At 49.7% G+C, this 21,191-nt stretch overlaps 1 protein-coding gene across 5 annotated transcripts; it reads right to left on the reverse strand.

Moving 5' to 3' along the window:
• Window positions 1-7,589: 7,589 nt before the first annotated feature.
• On the reverse strand, window positions 7,590-21,143 carry GSTZ1 (glutathione S-transferase zeta 1). Of its 5 annotated transcripts, none has more exons than XM_054715878.1 (10): window positions 20,891-21,018; window positions 18,065-18,187; window positions 17,745-17,796; window positions 15,857-15,924; window positions 15,289-15,369; window positions 14,683-14,808; window positions 13,545-13,623; window positions 13,030-13,082; window positions 12,299-12,348; window positions 7,590-7,766 (listed from the first exon to the last, which is right to left on the reverse strand). In XM_054715878.1, exons 1-10 carry the CDS (start codon window positions 20,903-20,905, stop codon window positions 7,724-7,726), a joined length of 690 nt encoding a protein of 229 aa, XP_054571853.1. In that variant the 5' UTR covers window positions 20,906-21,018; the 3' UTR covers window positions 7,590-7,723. The 5 variants fall into 5 exon arrangements, with proteins under 5 accessions (XP_054571853.1, XP_054571851.1, XP_054571852.1 ...); XM_054715876.1 differs by lacking the exon at window positions 7,590-7,766 and adding an exon at window positions 10,561-11,510; XM_054715877.1 differs by lacking the exons at window positions 7,590-7,766; window positions 18,065-18,187 and adding an exon at window positions 10,561-11,510 and having other exon boundaries at window positions 20,949-21,143.
• Between the last annotated feature and the right edge of the window lie 48 nt (window positions 21,144-21,191).

Consider the following 21,191-nt stretch of genomic DNA (forward strand, 5'->3'; position numbering starts at 1 on the left):
AGAAGGGGTATTAGAAAGAAAGTTTAAAAAAAAAAATAACACCATCCAGATTCTCACCACTTTTTTCTTTCTTTGGAGTAGGAATGTTATTTGAAAACTTTGCTTTGGAACCAATCAGACTTCCAAAGTTTCTGTGTTTAGATGTCTTGCATTGAGGGCTTAAAGCTTTTGATGTTCAGAGTCTCTTAGGAAAGGTGGTAATGAGCTTCACTGTTGCTGCTGATGGGATGTGTTCTTCACCAGGCCAGACCTTGCGTTTCCCTGGTGACGGCCTCTCCCACACTGACCCTGCTGCAGCCAGAGGTCACCACAGCGGGAGGGTGGCAGGGCCTCGGGCAGAGAAGGGACCACTGTGGTTGTCGGTACCTCCTTGGTTCTTATTCCTTGTGTCAAGTCTGTTACTGCCTTAGAATTTTGAAGAAGAATTAGATTTATTTATTACTTTATTTATTTATTTTTAGCACATTTCATTTTGTCTTTGAAACAGTTTCCATCTGTTTCTTAGAAGACTGCCATCTGCTCTGAGCCATTGAGGCCGCCTCCTCTATGGAGTTGATGATGATTTTAGGAGAAGCTGGAAAGTGATGAGTGCCCATTCCTGCAGGCCAGTCCTGTGATGCTTTGGGAGGAATCTGCCTCCTTCTGAGCTGGATGACCTACCCCAGCATCCCCTCTAAGGAAGTCTAGGTTGTGAGGAAACCTGCCCATTTGCCCCGGGTTGAGTACAGAGGACCTGACTAGCCAATCAGAGATGTCCTGTGATTCCCGGATGTCAAAGTCTTTTCCTGCTCTGAGGAGTCACTTTCTTTAAGATGATTTCTCTGGCTCATTCCTTCCTGGTGTGGGTGCTTCGCACCAGGCCTCCCCTCCCTATTGGAGCAGGAAACGGAAGACCAGGGCTCCTCACAATAGGTGTGTAGTAGCACCGGCTACTACATGAACAAGGAGCAGTCCAGCCTGCACCTTCTGTTCCCCTGGGAGCAAAGCCCGAAGTAGGGTGGGATTGGTGGACTGCCATAGCATCCCCGTCCTCTGAGCAGCATTAGACCGCCATTATTTTACTTAGGAGTGCATTTTGTAGAGGATTGCACTGGCCAAAATTGATATACTTTGTGAGAAATTAGAAATTATTTTAGTGACTGTCTATTTGGGCAGCGAAAAGCCAACTTGCTGTGCATCATCCCATTGGATAGCTGAGTGACCACTCTTTCATCACTAAAGCTGAATCATGCCTTTGCTAACATAATCTTTATAAAATAATTTTCTACTGAGCTGTTTTCCAGTCAGCCAAAGCCTTGCTTATTTTTCCTGCTTATTATTAACTTCTGACTTGCTCTTAAAATGGAGCTGCCAGGCCGTAGCAAGCTCCCTGGATAAACTTACTGTTTATTTTTGCCGTGAGAGTCTCTGTACTTATTTTCTTTGGGCTCTTAGTTCTGTTGCATCAGGGAAGCCTGGGGGACTAGTTCCCATTGCCTCTGTGTGCCTCTTATTGTCTGGTCACTTTTGAAGTCCTGGATATTGTTATATTCCCTTCTACACTGGTGTCTCCCTGGCAGCCAGGGTTTCTTTGTTCCATTTGCACAAATAGCTGAGAGAAGGTATTTTTAAAATTCATTCACTAATTCTCATGTTAAATTTCTGAAATTGTTGTACTGTAGGGACAAAATATTATGTACTGAAGCAAAGGTAATTACTGAGAATTTCATAGCCCAGCAAATCCTAAGAGGTAGTTATTTCCTCAGTCTCACCCTGTCCAAATTTACAGAACCAAACAATGAAAAGAAAATCATTTGTTTTCACCCTCACCCTGTCCTCCAGAGCACAGATAAATATTAACGAACAATCGAAAGAAAGTACTTCATCATAGGAGAGACTGGAATTCTCTACACAGAGTGGCCGAGTCCTTAAATTTCTTCAGTTTGTTTGGTTTTTCTACTTTGTTGAGAGATGGGGCTTCTAGAAAGGAAGATATGTTTAAAGGGTTAATTTCCCCCCAACATTTTACTATGAAAAATTTTCAGCAAAAAAACACCCTTATGTATACCCCACCACATTGATTTTAAAAGTATAACCTGCTAATTTTTAGACAAAGATGATTCTATCATTCTATTCCTTTTGACAAGGGTCCAGTTAGCCTGTGATCCCAGCACAGACACCAACTCTCCTATGTCAGGGAGTTCCTGGATCTTTGCAAACTTGTTTCATGCAACATGGGTTACGTGGGAGGCGGTCCTCATAGAAGTGTTCCCTGGTCTCCATCTTTCAGACTCATACTGTATTGCCCCTCTCCCTCAGTCATTTCTCATGTTTTCTTCTCCAGCGTGCCAGCATTGGAGTAAGGTAATTGAGAAGCTGCTATGGAAGGACTTTACTGTAATCTCTCTTGCTCTATGAGACATCCTCAGGACTCTGACATTAAACCTCAATCCTCAGACAGTCTATAGCTTTATAATGGAAGTAGGTAGCAACTTGAAATGAGGCCATTGTTATTTTTTTCTTAATTGACTCATGCACTTTAAAAATATTGTTATCTGTTACTTAGGAAAGAAAACCTCAGACTTTGAAAATGTATATACTGTCCCCTATATTATGTATGTGGAAGAATTAAATCTGAAGGCTCACTGCCTTATATTAATCAGTGGGATTAGATATTAATGTAAAATTTATAGGAAATATCTGAATTGATGTGTTTTTGATGAGCCTTCCCAGTCCCTCTTTGAAAGAATTAGGTGAAACCCAAAAGTCTGTATTTTTGTATTTATTTTTTTTAAGACCACTTTTCTATAAAAGTTTGACCTTTCATCCCAAAGTATGTGGTCCTAAGGTACATTGTTGGGTGACCCTAATATTTACATAAAAGACTTATTTTAGGGAAAGCGACCTGAGTGAGACAATTGTGTACACCTTGAGAACTGCCTTTTTAAATTGATAGTAAGAAGTGAAAACAATAAGATGAGGGGAACAAAGAAAGCTATCAAATATATATCCTAGAATTTTGCTCATATCTGATTTTGTTTAGTTCTTTTAAATTTTATTTTATTGATGAGAGAGGGGAAAGAGAGAGAGAGAGATAGATAGATAGATAGAGAGAGAGAGAGAGAGAGAGAGAGAGAGAGAGAACATTGATGTGAGAGAAATAATGATCGGTTGCCTCTCGCATGTGCCCCTACTGCGGATTGAACCTGCAACCTGGGTATGTGCCCTGACTAGGAGTTGAACCCACCACCTTTTTGGTGTATGGCATCATGTTCCAACTGAGTCACACCAGTCAAGGCCTGATTTTGTTTAGTTCTTAGTTTGTGGTTCATTAGTTGGAACTGTTCTTTAAGCCAGAAGCCTCGCTGGTTCTCAATGTGCTTGTTGTGGAAATCCCAAACCCACTTTGCTGTCTTTTCCAGCAGGACTGACTTTAGACATATTTTTGAGAAGGTCATCTTTGCTTAGTGTACTCCTGGCTTGAGGCTTTATTTCATCTCTGTCTTCTCTGGGACTTACAAGTCAAGTGCATGAAAAAAAAGATGGTGGGTTTAGAAAGCAGCGAGGCGGACTTCCGGCTGTGCCACTGTGGCCCCAGTTGGTTTTGACTCTGGCTGAGAAAGGGATGAAATAGGTTAATTTTGACCAACACCATAGAAGAGTCTCCAGCCATAAGTGTGTGTCTCAAGCCATAAGCTGTACCCCTGTAGGCTGACCTCCCTGTGAGGTGTAGGAATCAGCATCTTCTTTAACCTGGGTGGGCTAAGGACACACAGTAATAAATGGAACAGACCAATGGAACCTGCTAGAGCTTCCATTTAGATTTTCTCCTGAGCCTGAAAGATCCACATGGAACTGTAGCTGGTCTCTTTCCACCTGGCTCAAAGTACTGAACTCCTGAAGCTGCTGGAACGGGAAGAGCATCATCCCTGTGCATCTCAGTGGTTGAAAAGAGTTGGAAAGTGAGTTTCTGTCCGAAGGAAGGTGGTTTCTGTTGTTGTGAGGTTAGCTTGATAAGGGATTTATGGTCTTTAGAGAGCAAGTCACTTTGTCCATTGTGTTTGTGCTCAGGGAGCTGTGATGCATGATTCTTTGGGGAGGAAGTAGGAAATGGGTGTCTAAATCCAGTCACAAGCCGGTGCTTTCCAGCAGTCAGTCCAGTGTGTGGTGAGTGTCCGCATGGCCAAAGTCCCAATCTTCGCGCACATGGGATCCTATCCCTGGGCCCTCATTTCCACACAGCTGAGAGACAGAAAGGGACTAGCCCCTTGCATTTCTTTCTGATGTCTTGGGTATTTCTGGTATTGTTTAGCACTGGCAGCATGATAGCCAAGGCCTCAGTTTAGCCAGTTAACCAGAATTAAATAATAGTGATCATAGAGTTGAGTAGATAAAGCAGTCAGTCAGGGTTCGAAGTAGAGCTTTGAGCCAGAGGCCTCCCTGGAAGGAGGGATTATGACTTAGGTCCCATATTTGGACAGCTGGGTGACTGTGCAACCGGAACTCTTGTTAACCTTACCAAGTGCGTGAAGAGGATGTGACAGTGCTGTACTGAAGAGGACGACAGGGTAGTTGAGTTGGCTAATAACTGGAGCAAGCCCTCCATCTGTGGGAACTATATTGTTTCTGGCTGTAAGTGTAATATCAGTGGGGTTTGAAGCTCCGCAGTGTTCTTAGAGTCTGGCTTCAGGGCCCACTGAAGGAGCCAGTCTCCTATGGGCAGTGACTGCGGTATTCTGCAAAGGAGAGCATTCTGTGAAGGAGAACCCCTGGGAGTTGGTTCCTGGCGTCCTCTTGGAAGCGGGGAGGCCATTGGGTAAGAACTGCCTTGGCTCTCTTGGTGGCTGGTTATGGTCAGTGTCACCCCTTCGCTCTGTCTAACCAGTCCAGTATCTGTGGACAGTTTTTTGACATCTATCCAGTTATTTACGTAATGAGCTTAGGGCAAGATTTGGGACTCAAAGGCTGAGAAACACTTTGCTGTGGGGCCAGATTTCAGAAATCACTGCTCCCTCTGGAGCGTTGCATTGTCCCTGACTGAACCAGGAAGGCCCCTCCTGTTAGAATCTCTCTTCACCAAGCCAAGGAACCCCAATTAATTGCCTAAAACCTTGAGTGTGGGATTCATTTACAATAGTCATTCCCTCAAAAACTAAGTCCAAAAGCAAGACTCTTCTTTATAGTCCTGGTACTGCTTTGAACTTGGTTTCTGTTACATGTACTTGGATTTCTCATAGACCCCAGGCATGTGGACCAGATTAATTTCATGGCTCTTCACTCTCAGAGATGAGGAAAAGGTGCCCAGCGATCTAGAGATACAGACTTTCTAAATTAAATTCCAGTTTCATGTCACTTTAAGCAGGTAGTTTGGGCTTCTCCAGGGGTAAAATATTATATGTGAAATCTTTTCAGGGACAAAGTATATTTTCTAGAAGTTCTGATAGAGGGTCAGGAACAATTCTAAAGTTTTGGCTTGAACTATCATGGTACATAGGGTTACGGAGGGGCTCGTCACGGGCATCACTTTAAGGAGCTCTCCTCCTGAACTCTCATCTTCACTTAGGGTTCACATGACTTGCCTGTGATGTTCCTTGTGATTGGTTGTTACTATTGCTTTTTAGGTTCAGGCAAGAGTCATCTGGAAAACGTTATCGTAATTCCTTCTCTTATGTCTTAAACAGTACAGGAAATTACATATTAAAAACTCTACTAACATCCCTTTCTGAGATGATTGTCCCATAAATGAAATTTTTGTTTGTTTGTTTAATCGAGTTGAATTATTTCCACTTAGCCTTGTTCAAGAGTAAGTCCAAGCCTATAACCCATGACGGGTGTAGCAGTCCGTGCTCCCTTCATAATGGGAAGTGTTTTGAAATTTCTAGGAGAAAGCTGCTTTGTAATCAAAAGTGATGGGTTATAAGAAAGCCAGGCTTTGGATGAGGGTAATTGGAATAGGGGGAGGTGCTTGGAGATTTCCTAAACCACATTATGCCATTTTGCTCATTTCTGAAAGGCCTGCTTTGATGCCACGCACTGAGCTCTGTCATTTGGAAAGATGATCACGCTTTCTTGGTAAATATTTAAGCAATTGGCAACCACAAAGGTATTCTTTTCTTATTCTATATCATGTACTGATGCTGACATTACAAAGAGGGGTCTGAAAGGGGAACAGTCTTTTATTTAAAATACGAAAGTATCTCAGCTAGTCATTCATTGCAGTTTGTTTTACATGTCCTCTGTCATGAGAAATGCTGTCAGCCCCTCCTGTGATTTCTAACTTGAGAGCTCTGTACCGAATTGTTATTCAGTCATGTCCTCTGAGTGGTTTTTCCTTTAAAATGCCATGTTTACCACCCTGTGGCACTGAATGTGTTGCTGTGATACACAGATGATCCTGAGCTACGGTTCTCTAAGTAGCTCAGGCCTGTGTTTTTATATTATGTAAGTTTTGTGATGCTTTTGTGCATTCTTTGTCTTCTCTTCCAAGTTTTGAAATCTGTCATAAATAAACTTTTTCACTATGCACCTGAAACATTTGAGTTATATCTTAATGAACCTGATTTACATTAAAATTTTTTTTATTAATCTCTACTTTGCATCTTAAATGAAAGGTATTCTGTAAACTTAATCTATTGAGGCTATACAAATTAAGAAATTTGACAATTAAGAAAATATTGAGAATGAGGTTAATGATAGATCTTTCATCTGCGTTTAAATCATAGCAGAGTATTATGAACTGGGAGCTAGGTTTGGCCCAAGAGTGAAAAATCTGGTTTAGAGTAATGATTACTAAATAGAACATTACCAGGTTTTGTCAGTATTTGGTCCCCAGTGATGTCCATTTTCCAATGGATTTACTTATTTACTCTGTTCAAATTTGGAACCAGTACTTGGAACACCAGGGTAATCATTAACTCAGCCAGGGTGGTATTAATTTAGCCTATTTTCACTTGCAAAATTGACACTCTACACTGTCTTTGGCATCTCTTACAATGCTGCATATCCCTGCTGTCTATTTCAGAATCTGAAGGACTCACATCTGAGCAGAGAGGGGTGCCATTTAAATATTTCCTTTAGTGATATCTGTGGTTCCAAGATGAGCTTGTTCCATCTTTCCTTTTAGAGGCTGTTGTATCAGGAGGCAGAGATCTTAAATAATTGTGAGTTAAATGATATAATCTCACCACCAAACTACTCTGCAACCAATAATAAGAAGCCCAGGCAGACTGTATATAACTAAGGATCTTGAATGCGTTATGTTGGGCATGTTGAATATGTCACTGTGCGATTTTTTTTTAATCCTCACCCGAGGATATTTTCTCCATTAAAATTTTTTTAGAGAGAGTAGAGGGAGGGAGGGAGGAGGGAGGGGGAGAGAGAGAGAGAGAGAGAGAGAGAGAGAGAGAGAGAGAGAGAGAGAGAGAGAAACATTGACATGAGAGAGATACATTAATTGGTTGCCTTGCACGTGCCCTGACCAGGGCCAGGGATTGAACCTGCAACCAAGATACATGCCCTTGACCAGGAATTGAACCTGTGACCGTTTGGTCCATGGGCTGACGCTCTAATCTCTGAGCCAAACCGGCCAGGGCTGAAGATTATTTCTTAACTTTTAATGGCACTCATATCTGTCATATCATTGACCCTGACATAGTTCAGGCTTATATAAGGAAGCTCACACACTGCAACTCTTGACCTTCAGCTGATGTTTTTCAACCGTGAGGTTCTGGCTCTACTCAGCAGCTTAGTCAGGTATCCTCGCAAAGTGGAACGATGCCTGCTGTGACCTTGGAATCAAAAGGTAAATAAGTCGTGTTTAAAGTTAGGAGGAGCCAATAAAATGAATACTTATCTTATGAATATGTGTCTCCACCTGTTTGTCCAGTAAGTTTACTATTTTCTTCAATGGATATGTAAAAATTGCTTTGGAACAAAATCCTGTATTTTTGGCTTTGTTCTCAAGTCCTTGCTGCTTTCATCCTTCTAAAGTATTTGCCAGGACTTAACTACTTCCATCTAATTACCAGTATCAGGCCACCCAAACATCTGTTGTTCATCCCCTGTGGCCACACGCACTGTGGGAAGACTGCAGATCACGTCTCCCTGTGGCCTCCCAGGCCAGGGTCAGGTGCCTGCTGATGTTCTTCACAGGTCTAACAACTGATGTGGACTTTTACCACTGCTCGGCCTTTGGAGAGAAGCCCCTACTGGAAAACATCCCCTAAAGGGGTGATGGTTTTGGATCGAGAGACACATCCACCCCCTGAAAATTAGAATTTATCTGCAGACTGGAAGGAGTCGCAGAGGAGGTAATAATCTTCAAAACACTTGGTAGAAGCATAATTATCGCTAAGTCTTGGAGCCGTTTGATCTGACCTCTAGACGAAAGTCTGTGCACTTGGGGAAATATTTGTTCCTTCACGACCTTCTAGGGCCCCGAAGGAGGAGAGAGACCTGCAGGGAGGCCACCCACAGCTGCACAGGAAGGATATCTTCCCTTTAACAGACATTTATGGAGCAAAGCTACACCTTGCGTGGCACTTGGGTAACAGAGGGAAGACAGGAGTGCAGCCCTAGAGGAACTTGGGGGAACGCCGCCCTCCAGCAGGGGAGATGGTGCAGAAATGCTTTCTCGTACTCCCTAAAGCACAGCTAAGTTCTCTAGGGACAGAGAGGTTTCTCTCTCCCATGAAGCCAGCCTCAAGTTCCTGAGGATGGCTCCCAATGGGGAGGGCTGGAGCCAGCGAAATCTCAGATCTCCAGCCGAGCAGCTAACCATGCTGATGACCTGGACTCCATGGAAGCCCCAGGGCTGGGAACACATGATAAGCTCACTCTGACTCAAAACTGCAGGCCCAGAAGTCAGACAGACTGCTCTTCTTTCTCATTAGCTGTGGTCATTCGGTGAGGCCACACCTGGACTCATCCCATTGGTCCCCTTCTTCCCCCAACACACACTGCTTTTCATCCTTTAGTAACTAAAGTTTAGTTGATCCTGAGCTGGTGGCTCTCCTGGGCCTGCCTTCTGTTCACAGCCCTCCCAATTCCATCTCCCCAGATCCCCTCACTTCTCACAGCCCTAGTCCCTGAAACCCACAGGAGACATCAGAGAAGTTGTTGCAGGCCCCTGAGAGCTGAGCTGGTCCTAGGTTGGTTCTCTCCTCGGTTCTAGGTGAAGAAGGCAGCAAGGGTGGTCCTAGTGCTGGCCTTGAGACCAGCTTGTGTTGCTACAGACTGGGGGAGGGCTGCCTCTACCAGGACAGACTCATCTCAGGAACTAGAGTGGCCCACTTGGGTCATTCTAGAGCCTGGAACCCAGGTTGTCTAAGAGAGGAGGAGGAGCACCAAAGGAGCCCAGGATGAGAGAGAAGAATTAGATCCCTGGGGTTAAGGCTGAAGAAAAGGGACTCCTGGCTGAGAAAGGTGGCTTCCATTTGAACCAGACACATACACTGAGTGGCCAGATTATTATGATCTCTGAACGCATAATAATCTGGCTACTCAGTGTATATCCTATATAATAAAAGGCTAATATGCAAATTGTCCTCTCGACCAGCAGGCAGGCCGGCCAACCACCCATGTCCCCTCCCCCTGGCCAGGCTGGCCGGACCCCACCCATGCACGAATTCATGCACCGGGCCTCTAATATATATACACTTGAGTGGCCAGATTATTATGCGTTCAGAGATCATAATAATCTGGCCACTCAGTGTATATCTTAGTTCCCTGTTTAAACCTCAGCCATGCAGGGGAAATGCAATCACAGGTATGGGACCCCAATCTCCCTACAACATCTCTGCCAGGTGGTGATCCTGGTTCCAGTTGAACATTGCTTGGCATGGGAACCAAAGGCACTCTATTTTGCTTGGTCTCCTGAGCTAGTCTGGTCAGTAACTGTTCACACTGCCCATGGAGGAGGCTGCCTCCAGTTCTCAGACCATTCATTCATGACTGGATTTACCCTCCATGCCTGATCCGGGATTGGTCCACAGAATGCTGCCTCTAAAGGTGAGGGACTGGGCTGAGGGCACTTCCCTATCAGTGCTGGAGTGAAACACTTAAGGGTGCCATTTTGAGTCCTGGGAACTTAGCTGGTCACAAGTGCCTTCTTTCCTGCTTCTTTTTTAAAATACTAGAGGCCCATTGCACGAAGAGATTCATGCAATAGGCCTGCCTTCCCTTGGCTTCCAGCACCGGTTTTCCTCTGGCACCTGGGACCCAGGCCTTCCCTCCGGCCGGAGTCTGCTGCCTTTGCTGCAGACTCTGGCCAGAGTCTGCCTTCTTGTCTTTGCTGCAGACTACAGCTGGAGCCTGCCATCTTCGCTGCAGACTGCTGTCTTCGTCTTTGCTGCAGACTCCGGAGTCTGCAGTCTTAGTCTTCACTGTGGCCAGAATGCCGCTCCTGTAGATCCCTTCGCCCCACCCCCCACCCTCCCTCTCAGAGCAGGCGTCCTGCCCCTCCCGGCCACTCTATGCCTGGAGCAGCTGGGCGGCTGCCATCTTCCTCCTAATTTGCATATTCCCTCCTGGTTGGCTGGTGGGCGTAGTGGAGTGATGGTTAATTTGCATGTTTCTCTTTTATTAGTGTAGATATTTTTGTTTATTTCAGAGAGGAATGGAGAGGGAAAGAGAGGAACATCAATGATGAGAGAGGACCATTGATCGGCTGCCTCCTGCCCTCAACTGGGGATCAAGCCCGCAACCTTGGGCATGTGCCCTGACCGGGAATCGAACCATAACCTCCTGGTTCATAGGCCGACAATCAACCACTGAACCATGCTGGCCGGGCTTTCCTGCTTCTTATATCTCTTCTCCTCTGGATCTTGTCTGACTCTCTCAGGCAATCTTTTGGGCTTAGGTACCAGGGGCCACAGGGTGGGCAAGGGGCTGGTGACTTCCTCTCCTGGTCTAGGCATGAGAATTCCAGCTAGAAAGAATGTTCATCTTCGGGAACTGCCTTAACCAAAACCTGAACATCTCAGTCTTAATGAACAACCAAGAGGCCTGGGCTTCAGTTTAATGATCAAATTGCAGGGTGGGCATTCTTTGGAGTCAGCTACAGTAGAGGGCTTGGGAGGCGGCACACAGACTTCCTATGGCTCTCCGGTAAACTGGACAGGCAGTTTGGTCTGCATTCTCACTTCACCTTAATGACTGTACCATGACTTAGGGAGCAGGCAATGTTCCTCCCTCCCTCTCTCCCAGCATCCTCCCTTCCCATTCTGACTGCATTTGACAGATGAGGGGATGAAGGCAGAACGAGGTTGTGTTAAGGCAGATCCACAGCTACAGTTCAAGGGATAGGAGTGCAAGTCTTCTGCTTCTCCAGTTAGGGCTTGCTCATTTCCAGGCCTGTTCAGCCCACCCAGCTTCTGCTCCTGCACCAGTGGGCGTGGTTTGAGAGCTAGGCCCTCAGCTCCGGGGGCGTGTCTGGCTGCCGGCAGGGGTGAGACACTTGGAAGGCCTCCAAGGCCAGCAGTGCTTTGTTGATACGACTGATGGTAGGGTAGGGAGTGAGATCCACCTTGTACCTGTGGCAGAGAAACACCCACCTCAGGCAAGGTCAGCAGGGGTATGAGAGACTGCCCTGTGGGCGGCGAGGGCAGCACAGAGGCAGGGCTGGAGGAGGCCCCGGGGGCTGGCCAGTAAAGGGCTGGGAAGGTGGCCGTGCAGGTGGAAGGCTTATTTTCACAGACAGCTCTCTGGGGAGGGGTAGCTCTTATGCAGTATCGTCTGATGTCTCCTACTGCTCCTATTCCAAGCAATGGCTATTTATTGAGAACCTACTATGTGTAAGAGACAGTGCTAGGCATTTATAAATGAAGATTGTCTCTCCACCTGAGTCATAAGCTTCCAGGGGGTAGGGAATGGGTCATACATTTCCGAATCCCTAAGGGTCCCTAACGCAGTGCCTTCCACAGAGAGGTCCTCATTCATGCCTTCCTGAGGGTTGATGCGGGAAACAGAGGTGGCGCTCACCACAGGGCACAGACACACCATGTCTGGGATAGCAGGCCCTGGGGTTTCTTCTAGGGGTGTCCACCAGGTGAGCCGTTTCCTCTTAGAAGGAGGGGCTGTGCAGGATCACCTGGGCTGCAGCTGGGCCCGGGAGAGGATGCTCCACTGAAGGCCTCTGCCTGTCTCTCCCAGGCCACAGTGGCTGGCGTGGCTTGGCACAGGGGCCAGCCAGGAGGGTCTCTGTGTGAGATGCAACCTCAGTAGGTGAAGTGGGGATGGAGGGGCTGACTGTGGGAGGAGGCTGGGCACTTGGAGGGGAAGAGCCAGGAGGAAGAGGGAGGGTGCCAGAGTTCTCGCTTACCTTTCAGCATTTGCCACCTGAGGCACTAAGCAGAGGTCCGCCATGGACACCTGAAAGAGAGTTGGGTGGGTCTGCATCAGGGTGTGCACCCCGGACTCACAGGCTGGGCATGTATGCTTCCATCCATCCCCACTGCTCCCTCCCCCTCCTTGTCTCCCCTGGGCCTGTCTGATCTGTCTCCAGAGCTGAGGGCCTTGCTCCAGTTGCCCTGACAACCATCTCTGTGGGTGGCCAGAGAAGTTCTGAATGCCTTAGTGGATGTACTGTGCTTGTGAAGGGCCATCGTTGGCCCTTAGTGAGGGCTCCCAGAATGGAAGAGATGCCTTGGGAGGAAGAGGGGCCAGAACGAGAATTATCACAGGCCAGGACCTTAGCAGTAGGAGTCAATAGCACTGAGCCCTAGAATCTCAGGATTGGGAGGGAAAAGAGACATTATCTAGTTTAATCCCTCATTTGCTGCCTAGATCACCTCCTTATCTCAGACGTGAGATCTTCAGCGTGAATGAGACTCCCTTTCCTGCTGAGGCAGCTGACTAGGAATGAGCATAGGAGCTCCCCAAGCTCCCTTCTGCTTGGCACAGGGAGGACCACCTCGCTCCCTTCTCTCCTCCATCACCCCTCTCCCCCTGCCCTCGCTGAGCCTTCCCTGGGGTGGAGGGATGGCTTAGTCTAAGTGGGAGAGGGTTGACATGAGGCAGGAGGCCGCTGTGGGCAGGCCTGGGAGAGCTTACCTCGTCTCCCACACAGTATTTCCCCGCTGTGCTCTGCAGGATCTGCTCCAAGGCTGTGGGGGGGACATGAATAAGCTTACTCCGGCACAGAAAAGGGAGAATGGCCTCCATAGGCGGGATCTGAGTGACAGGATGGGGCATGTATGCTGGAGGGAATATGGCAGTCATGTCTAGAGTGAGTTGGTAGGGACATGGGGATGAGATGTTGTCCAGCTACCGTTCCCAGAGGTGATAAGGCCTGCCTCTGGTCCAGGCAGCAGCTCTTACACTGACGGGCTGGCACTTTGCTGGCCTTGGTTTCCTGGCTGGAGTAGGCCATGAAGCAGAGGTTGGGCCATCCAGCTCCAAAGGGCCTCAAGTTCTGAGCTTCCCAGAGGGGGAGGCCAGCTTTGGATGCCCTGCCCCCCACCCTCATCCATGCCATTGTCAAGACCAAGGAGCCTAAAAGCTGTTTCAGATGCTCAGGACCATGGGCATGAGGGCCGTTTCTCTGAGAGGAGTAAGGAAGGACTCACCGTTAAAGCCAGAACTGATGGCCTTCTGGGCCCAGGCCAGCTGGTTCTCCTGTCCTACTTGCTTCAGGATAGACAGGTTCTGTGCAGCCCAAGGAAAGTCTGTGATTGGTTTTGGGAGCCAGGCTGGGCCTGCTCAGCCAAGCCTCCCCCCCCCCCCCCCCCCCCCCCGGAAAGCTTAGTTCCCAAGTGTCCTTGGCTGTACATTTGTTCTTCTCTGCCCCCGGACTCTGTGAGCCCTTTCCTCCCATCAGGGCCCCAAGGTTAAAGAGGTTGGGGGTGGGGGGGCGGGCAGTGATCTCAGTAACCACCTTCTCAGGCTGCCCCAGTGGCCCCTATGGTCTGGAAGCCTGTGACTCCGGCAGAGATTGCAAGGGTGGGGGCATAGAACACAGCCATGGCTGTGATGGATGTGGCCATAACCCGAGCCTATCTCCCTTGCATCCCTTCTCCCGTACATGGTCTCTTGTGAGGAGTGGAAGTAAGATATGGATGTGGGGTGGGGGTGGGGAAGGCACATAGGACGGGCTGTCAGGAGATTTGGACTCTGGTTCCATCCTCACACCCCTGGAGCCATTTCACTTCCGGGCTTCAGTTTCCTCATCTATAAAAGGAGGATGACTGTCTGCTACAACCTCCTTTGTTACAAAAACAAAGGGACTTGGGGGTGGGGGCACAGGTGCACAGCCACGGTCCTGGGCTCTGGTTCTTGCTCCGTCACACTTAGCTGAGTGTCTGCAAAGTCACTCCACCTTTCTGGGGCTATTTCCTCATTTGCAAAGTCAGGGGTTAGCACAGATGAATTGTTGTATTACCTTTTTAAAAAATCAGTGATGACTTTACAAAATAAAAGTCTTATGGGAATCCCAATCTATGATACCAAACAGATGAAAGGGAGGCCTCTCTACACCCGCCCCATTACCTGGCCCTCCCCTTCCACACCTCTGGATGCCCAGGGCTTCTGACAGTGCGGATGGGGACCCAGCAGAGTGGGTGATTTCTGGGATCCCTCCCATTCCCCTGCCCCACCATGTGATCTAGTCTAAGTTCTTGAAAATCCCTCCCTGTCCTGCCACCTCACACCCAAGCTGGGCCCCTACTGGGCTGGCCAGTCAGTGAGAGAGTGCCACCAGTGCCGCACCTGCAGGGGCTGGATGCCGCCAGCGATGAGGTCGGAAATCATGCGCACAAGGACCCTCTTCTTTGGGTCCTGAGGCAGGAGCCGCGGAGTGGGCCGAGTCTCCTCCAGGTACTCGATGATGGCCAGCTGTCCAGAGGGAGCAGTGAGGGGAGCAGGAGAGGGCCCAGGGCCCCTAGACCAGAGGGGCAGGGCCTGCAAACTCCTCCTCTTCCTCCTCTTCTCCCCTCCCTCCTCCTCCCCCCCCCCTCTCTCTCCTCCTCCTCCTCCTCCTCCTCCTCCTCCTCTTCCTCTTCCTCCTCCTCCTCCTCCCTCGCCCTACTCAGCTGGAAGCCTGTAAAGCCAAGAGGCTCTCTTGGCAGGGGGCGGGGGGAGGGGAGGGATGAGCTCTTTTTGGACCCTCATCCTGCAGAACTTGTTCTCCCTGTGCTTGTTGAGTCTCCCTTCTCATCCCGAAGCCAGCCAACCATCCTCCCTTTAACAAAGATTTATGGCTATGGCTTCCTACTAAGAGCTGGGTGCTGTGGCCACACACAGGCAAGGATGAGCTGTGAGGCCCTCTCCTTCGGGTACCACTCCCTGGAGGGCCCTCCCAAGCCCTGCACTCACCGACTGGCCAATGGTGATGCCATCGATCTTCAGGGCTGGCACCTGTTTCATGGGGTTAAGTGCCTGGAATTCTTTGGAGAACTGTGGAGAGAGGGTCCTGGTGGGCTGGATGGCCTGGCCTGAGTTGGCTAAAGCAGAAAGGCCCCAGGCCTGCTGCCCACCCCGGCACCTCCCTCCCCTGGGGAAGGCCGTGGCTCGAAGGCTGGAGCTGATGCCTGGGCGATCTGTGCGGTATCCCAGCCTCCAGTGGCTGCCGAGTTCCAGGCTTCATCCCAATGGCCTGTACATGAGCCCCCTCACACACTGGCCACCTAGGTACATGCAGAGGGCCCAGCATGGGCAAGGACTCACTCGCTACCCACCCTCCTGGGGTCAGGCACTGAGAGGCTGGGCTGTGGTATGGAGCCTGAAGCCTGGGTCCTTCCCATGGCTCCTCTTGTTGCACAGCTTGCCAGCCATTCCCATGAGGGAGAGCCAGCAGCCTCCTCTGCCAGGGGGCCTCTGCACCCCCTGCTGGGTTCTCCAAGGCCTCCAACTCCCACACTGTGGCCAGGGGCAGCCTCCTTACCTGCTGGCCCCCATCCTTTATGAGGTTGATGGGCACTGTTTCATAGTCGATGCTCTTCAAGGCCAGAGCTAGGAGAGACAGCCGGCAGTCGAGTCAGGGGACAGCCTCTGGCTCCACGTCCCAGGGCGACATGAGGCTGCCGAGGGAGGCTCCTTTCTCCATATTGCTAGGCAGTCCGGCTTCCTTGGGCACCACCCAAGGCCCTAACCCAGGTCCATGACACTCTGCCTCTCTTGCCCTGGCACAGTGGGCTCTGGAGGACAGCAGGGACGTGTCCTCCTCATCTCTTCCCCCTCCAGGGCCTTTAACAGCAGCCAGTAGGGCTTTGTGTTGGAGACACACAGTTATTCCCTCATGCAGGCCTCTCAGGGCCAAGGGAAGGGGCTCACGTGACCATAAAGCACACACACAGGCAGAGGACACTGTTTAGAGAAGAAGCATTTTGCAATCCATTTTCTCTGCTCTGTTTACTACGGATTGCAAGCAGAGCATCTGCTGTGACCCCCAGTGACCAGGTTTCCTCTCCAACCCCTCTGATGATTCCCCCTGGCAAGGCGAGGGTAAAAACCCTGTCAATGCTAGTAGTGTGTGAGTGTGTCCATGCGCACTTGTGCATTAAATATGGTGATGGCCGGTCTAAGGCAAGGGCAGAGGAGCTAGGAGCCTGGGAGACAAGGGGCTCCTTCTCAGCACTGGTCAGCTCCATTCTGGAGAGTGAAAGTGGTTGAGAGCGAATGGGAGAGACCATGTCTGCGAGAGACCATGTCTGCAGGCCCTACAGCGACAATGCTCATGCTGCTCCTGCTTCTGGCCCAGCCAGGGCAGAAGCTCTGGGCCCAGGGAAGGCATCTTCTTAGAGAAATGTGCCCTCTGGCCCTCCAGTGCCCTTGCCTACTGATTCCAGCAAATACCAAATGCCTGTGGGATGGGGGAGGGGTCATGGAGGACGGCTTCCCAGTTAGGGCCAGTTTCAGATTTCATCACATTCATTTGCTAGCTTGTGAAGCTTTGGGCAAGTAACTTCCCGAGCCTCAGTTTCCTCATCTGTACCATGGGGACAATAATAGTAGCTCCCTCCTAGGGTTGTCAGGTTTAAATGGAGTTATGTACAGAAAAGCACTCAGCATATTCTCCCTCAGCATGAGCTGCTAGGACTCTGACCTTTGCCAACGGCTGTGTTAAACTGAGGGAGGGAAGGATTAAGCTGGGGTGGACAATGGCCAGTTCTGTTTAATTGGCCAGATCAAATAAGATAAAATCTGAGGAAGGCCAGCTGTTTCCTGCCAGTTACCAAGGTCCTCTAGATTTGTGAGCCTGCTTTAAGCATGGTTGCTAAGGAGCTTTGGAGGGCAGGGTGGGAGAGGCACGGGCCCAAGAGAAAAAACAACCCTCCTGGCCTGGTACCCCACCCCCTCCTCTGGTTGGACTTCCTAGGTGGAGGTGCCATTCAGTGCTGAGGGCTCCAGGAGATGGGGATGCTGGTTGCTGGGGGGCGGGTGGGAAGGGGGGATGGCACACAGGGAGGAGACCTGTCTGGTAGAGCACCCCTCTGTCCCAGGCCATCTTTTTTTGTTTGTTAATCCTTACCCAAGGATATATTTCCATTGATTTTTAGAGAGAGCGGAAGGGAGAGGGAGAGACAGAGAGAAACAGATGTGAGAGAGACACATCAATTGGTTGCCTCCTGCATGCATCCCAACCAAGGCCCGGGAACCTGCAACCAACATGCCCTTGACTAGAATCGAACCCAGGACCCTTCAGTTCATGAGCCGATGCTGTATCTACTGAGCCCAACTGGCTAGGGAGGGCCCAGGTCATCATTTTCACCTGGGGCTTCCTCCACCCCATCCCACCCCAACGAGGCTTGTGGTGGAGGCGCAGCTCTTACCGATTCGAACTCTCCAGGAGCACGAGCTTCGGAAATAGGAATAGAGGATGGGCTGAGGAAAGAGAGGACGAGGGGTACGTTAACCCATGCAGTGGGTCCCAGCCCAGGAGCCCACTGGAGAGGAGGCCCCAGCCCCAGCCAGGGGTCCAAGCCAGCACTGTGCCTCCCCATTCCGCCAGGCCTCCTTCCTCAGGCCAGAGTCAGAGCATCAGGGTCAGAGGCCTCAGGAGTCCCCTCAGCTCCAAACTGTGCTGTCATGCATTTCTGAGGTCTGACAGGAACCCCCAAAAGGACAGCCAGCTTGCAAGGGCTCTCCTTACCTTGCCAGACTCAGTCATGGTGCTGTGGTGACCCTTGGCCTCCTGAGGAATGTCCCCTGTCACAGAGCAGCAGGGCAGGGGGAGGGCTCCGGAAGGGGTAGATCCCATGAGCCAATGGGGAAGCTGCGATAGGCAGGCGTCAGGGGGACTTTGACTCAGGTCTGAAGGGGCGTCTTTTCCCAAACTTTGGGAGGTTTCTAATGCTCCTGGTTTGGTGTCCTGGGCAGACAGGGTAGACTAGTTCTGAGGTAAGGAGTTCAGGGGGTGCAGTGGGCTGGGAGCTGGCATATGGGGGTCTGATCCCCACGCAGGAACCAGCTCTGTATGACCTTGGACAAATAATAGTAAACCCCTGCCTTCTCTATTCTGTAAAATGAAGAGCTGCCCTAAAAGGATGGCTTAGATTCCTTCCAGCAGTAGCAGAAAGACCAGGAATTCTAATTATTTTTTGTCTTTTATTGTTGGCAGTATTACAGATGTCTCCCATTTCCCCCCTTTTACTCCTCAGGAATTGTAATTCTTGATGCTTTTGTGTCGATTGCTTTCAAACCCCCGACCCACCAGTCCTCCAGGCTGTCAGCTGGTCTCATCAAAATAGCTGGGGTATATGCCCATTCACGCCGAAGCCGAGATCGCAAACTGGCAGCCCAAGGTTCTGTTTGGTCTACACAGGTTTTAAAAATGTTTCAGTTACACTTATCTCTCCCCTTATCTGAAGATGTGGATTTAGCCAAGTACAGTTGGAAAATATTCAGAAGAAAACATTACATTGTTATTGACGTGTACTATATAGTCAAGCCTATGATGGTTGCTTTGGTTGGGTCTGTACTGAATATGTACAGACCTTTTCTCTTGTCATTATTCCCTGAACAATACAGTAGGGCAATTACTTACATAGCAGTTACGCTATGATAGGTATTATAAATAATCTAGAAATGATTTAAAACATATCATGCTATTTTATATAAGGGACCTGGGCATCCTCAGATTTTGGTATCTGTGGGGGACAGGACTTCTGGAACCAATGCCCCGTGGATATCGAGGGATGATTGTAGTTGCCAATGTTAAAAAATCAGGATGTTTCATATACAAATCCTGTTGTCTGTGTTGTTGTTTTTTTTGTTATAAAATCTGGAGGCAGTGGACTTGGTTTCCTGAGCAGCAATTTACTGGAGCTAGTTAATGGTCCCCTTAAGTCAGGGCATGCCTTCTCCCATCTGCCATGGCCCCCACTTGGCCCACTTATTTTTTGTTGTCTTCAGGCCTCTGCAGCTGAGCATGTGACCTCTCCTCTAAAGTTTAAGAGACTCAAAGATAATGCCTCTGGTGCTTCTTGGGTAACCTGCGTTTCAAAGCAGGACCCAGGACAGTAATTAGCACTCATGAATGTTCCGGAAGATACACACATCCACATGGATGAGGGAGAAAATAGAATGTTTCTACTATTCCTCTGACTACAGACATTTCACCCAAGTTTCCTCTCCCTTTTGCATCCCCCAGCACACCAAGCTGCTATCTGAACCTGCTCGCATCATCCCTGAACTACCAATTCTGTCCTATAGGTGGGCAAGGGCTCATGTGATAACCCAGGCCCTCCCAAGTTGGTTCCTGAGCCAGGAAGTTCCAACCTGTACTGAAGGCACCTTTTGTCTTGGCGCAGAAGGCAGGTGATGGGCAGCGGGTGTCCTTAGAAGGGCAAGAGTTGGGTGGCTTCAGTTGGATGTACCATATTTGGAGGTGCATCATTTTCCTAACTGAGCCAGACTAGAGAGGCCCCTGGGGCCAAGATAGGGACTGCTGCTGAGGGAAGGACCACTAGAGTGGCAGAATCAGCTCGAGAATCCTTTAAGAAATGCCTTTCCTGATTACTAAATGTTACACCTTTGACCTGTACTAAGGGTGACCAGAGTCATTGTAAATGCCACTGCGCTCAGGTTTTCTACTTATGGGCCATCAGCTGACATACTGATGGGCAGTTTCCACTCTTTCTTTTACCAATGATAATTATACAAACCATCTTGTTCCTTGTTACACTTGCAGAGCTCAGTTTTAAGCCCAAGTATCCATCCCATCACTACTCTGGGAGGAATTCTGTTTCCAATTCTAGTATAGATTCTGACCACTCTAACAGATTTTATTTTTTAAATCCTCACCCAAGGATATGGTTTTCATCGATTTTTTAAGCCATCTCTTACACATGACTTTAGAGAAAGACCCCTAAAATCCCATTTGGGACTGGGAGAGCTCTACATTTTTGAAGTAATGCTATATCCCACCTGATGTGCCTGCCACCCTCCTTCGAGCTACAACAGCAATTCTATTGGGGCGCGTATTAAAATATGCAGATTCTCGGGCCCATTCCTGCAGAGATTGACAGTGGCTCGGGGGCGGGCCCAGGAAGCTCTTCCGGGGATTGTGAAGTGCCACTGCCTCCCCTCGCCCCAGATGTTCTCCAAAATGCAAGCAACCCTGGAAAGCCACGTGTTAACTGTTCTTTCGGGCCGACACGCAGGGCTGTGCAGACCAGGTTGGCGAGGGACGATGTTTGGGAGCCCTCGTAGAGAGGTGGGGAATCAGGCGAACTGTGTGGAGTCGGCTACCCGACCCCACGGCACGGCCCCAACAGGGTGCGCTGCCGCGGGCCCCACCCACCCAGGACCACAGACTCCCCCCAACCAGGCAGCGCGCAGGCGCGAAGCGGGACCAGCGCAGCGCACTGCAAGCTGGGAGTCGTGGCTGGAACTGTGGGCGGGGCCCGGCTCCCCTTAACCCCGCCCCCAGGTTCTCAGTGAGTAGCGCCCCTCTCCCCGGAGGCGAGGCACAGACCTTCCCCACTTGCATCTCGCACTTCGGGCGACCCCTCGTTCAGGCCAGGAAATCGCGCCTGGGACTCCCCGACTCGTCGACGCCTGAGGCCCAGTGGGACACCGACACCTCGGAACCCAGGCTTCCGTCTGGGGAAAGTGAGGGGTTGGACGAGAATGATCTTCATGGTCCCTCCTAGCTCGCCACGCCCCAGGCCCGGCACTGCTGGGAATTGCAGTTCCTGGAGCCCGTTTTCTCCCCGGCCCGGCCCGCATGGCCCTCTGGTCCGTCATGCTCTGCGCCACTGGCCGCCTCCTAGCGG

Source organism: Eptesicus fuscus, chromosome 5 (genome assembly GCF_027574615.1).
Source record: "Eptesicus fuscus isolate TK198812 chromosome 5, DD_ASM_mEF_20220401, whole genome shotgun sequence".
Classification (NCBI taxonomy): domain Eukaryota; kingdom Metazoa; phylum Chordata; class Mammalia; order Chiroptera; family Vespertilionidae; genus Eptesicus; species Eptesicus fuscus.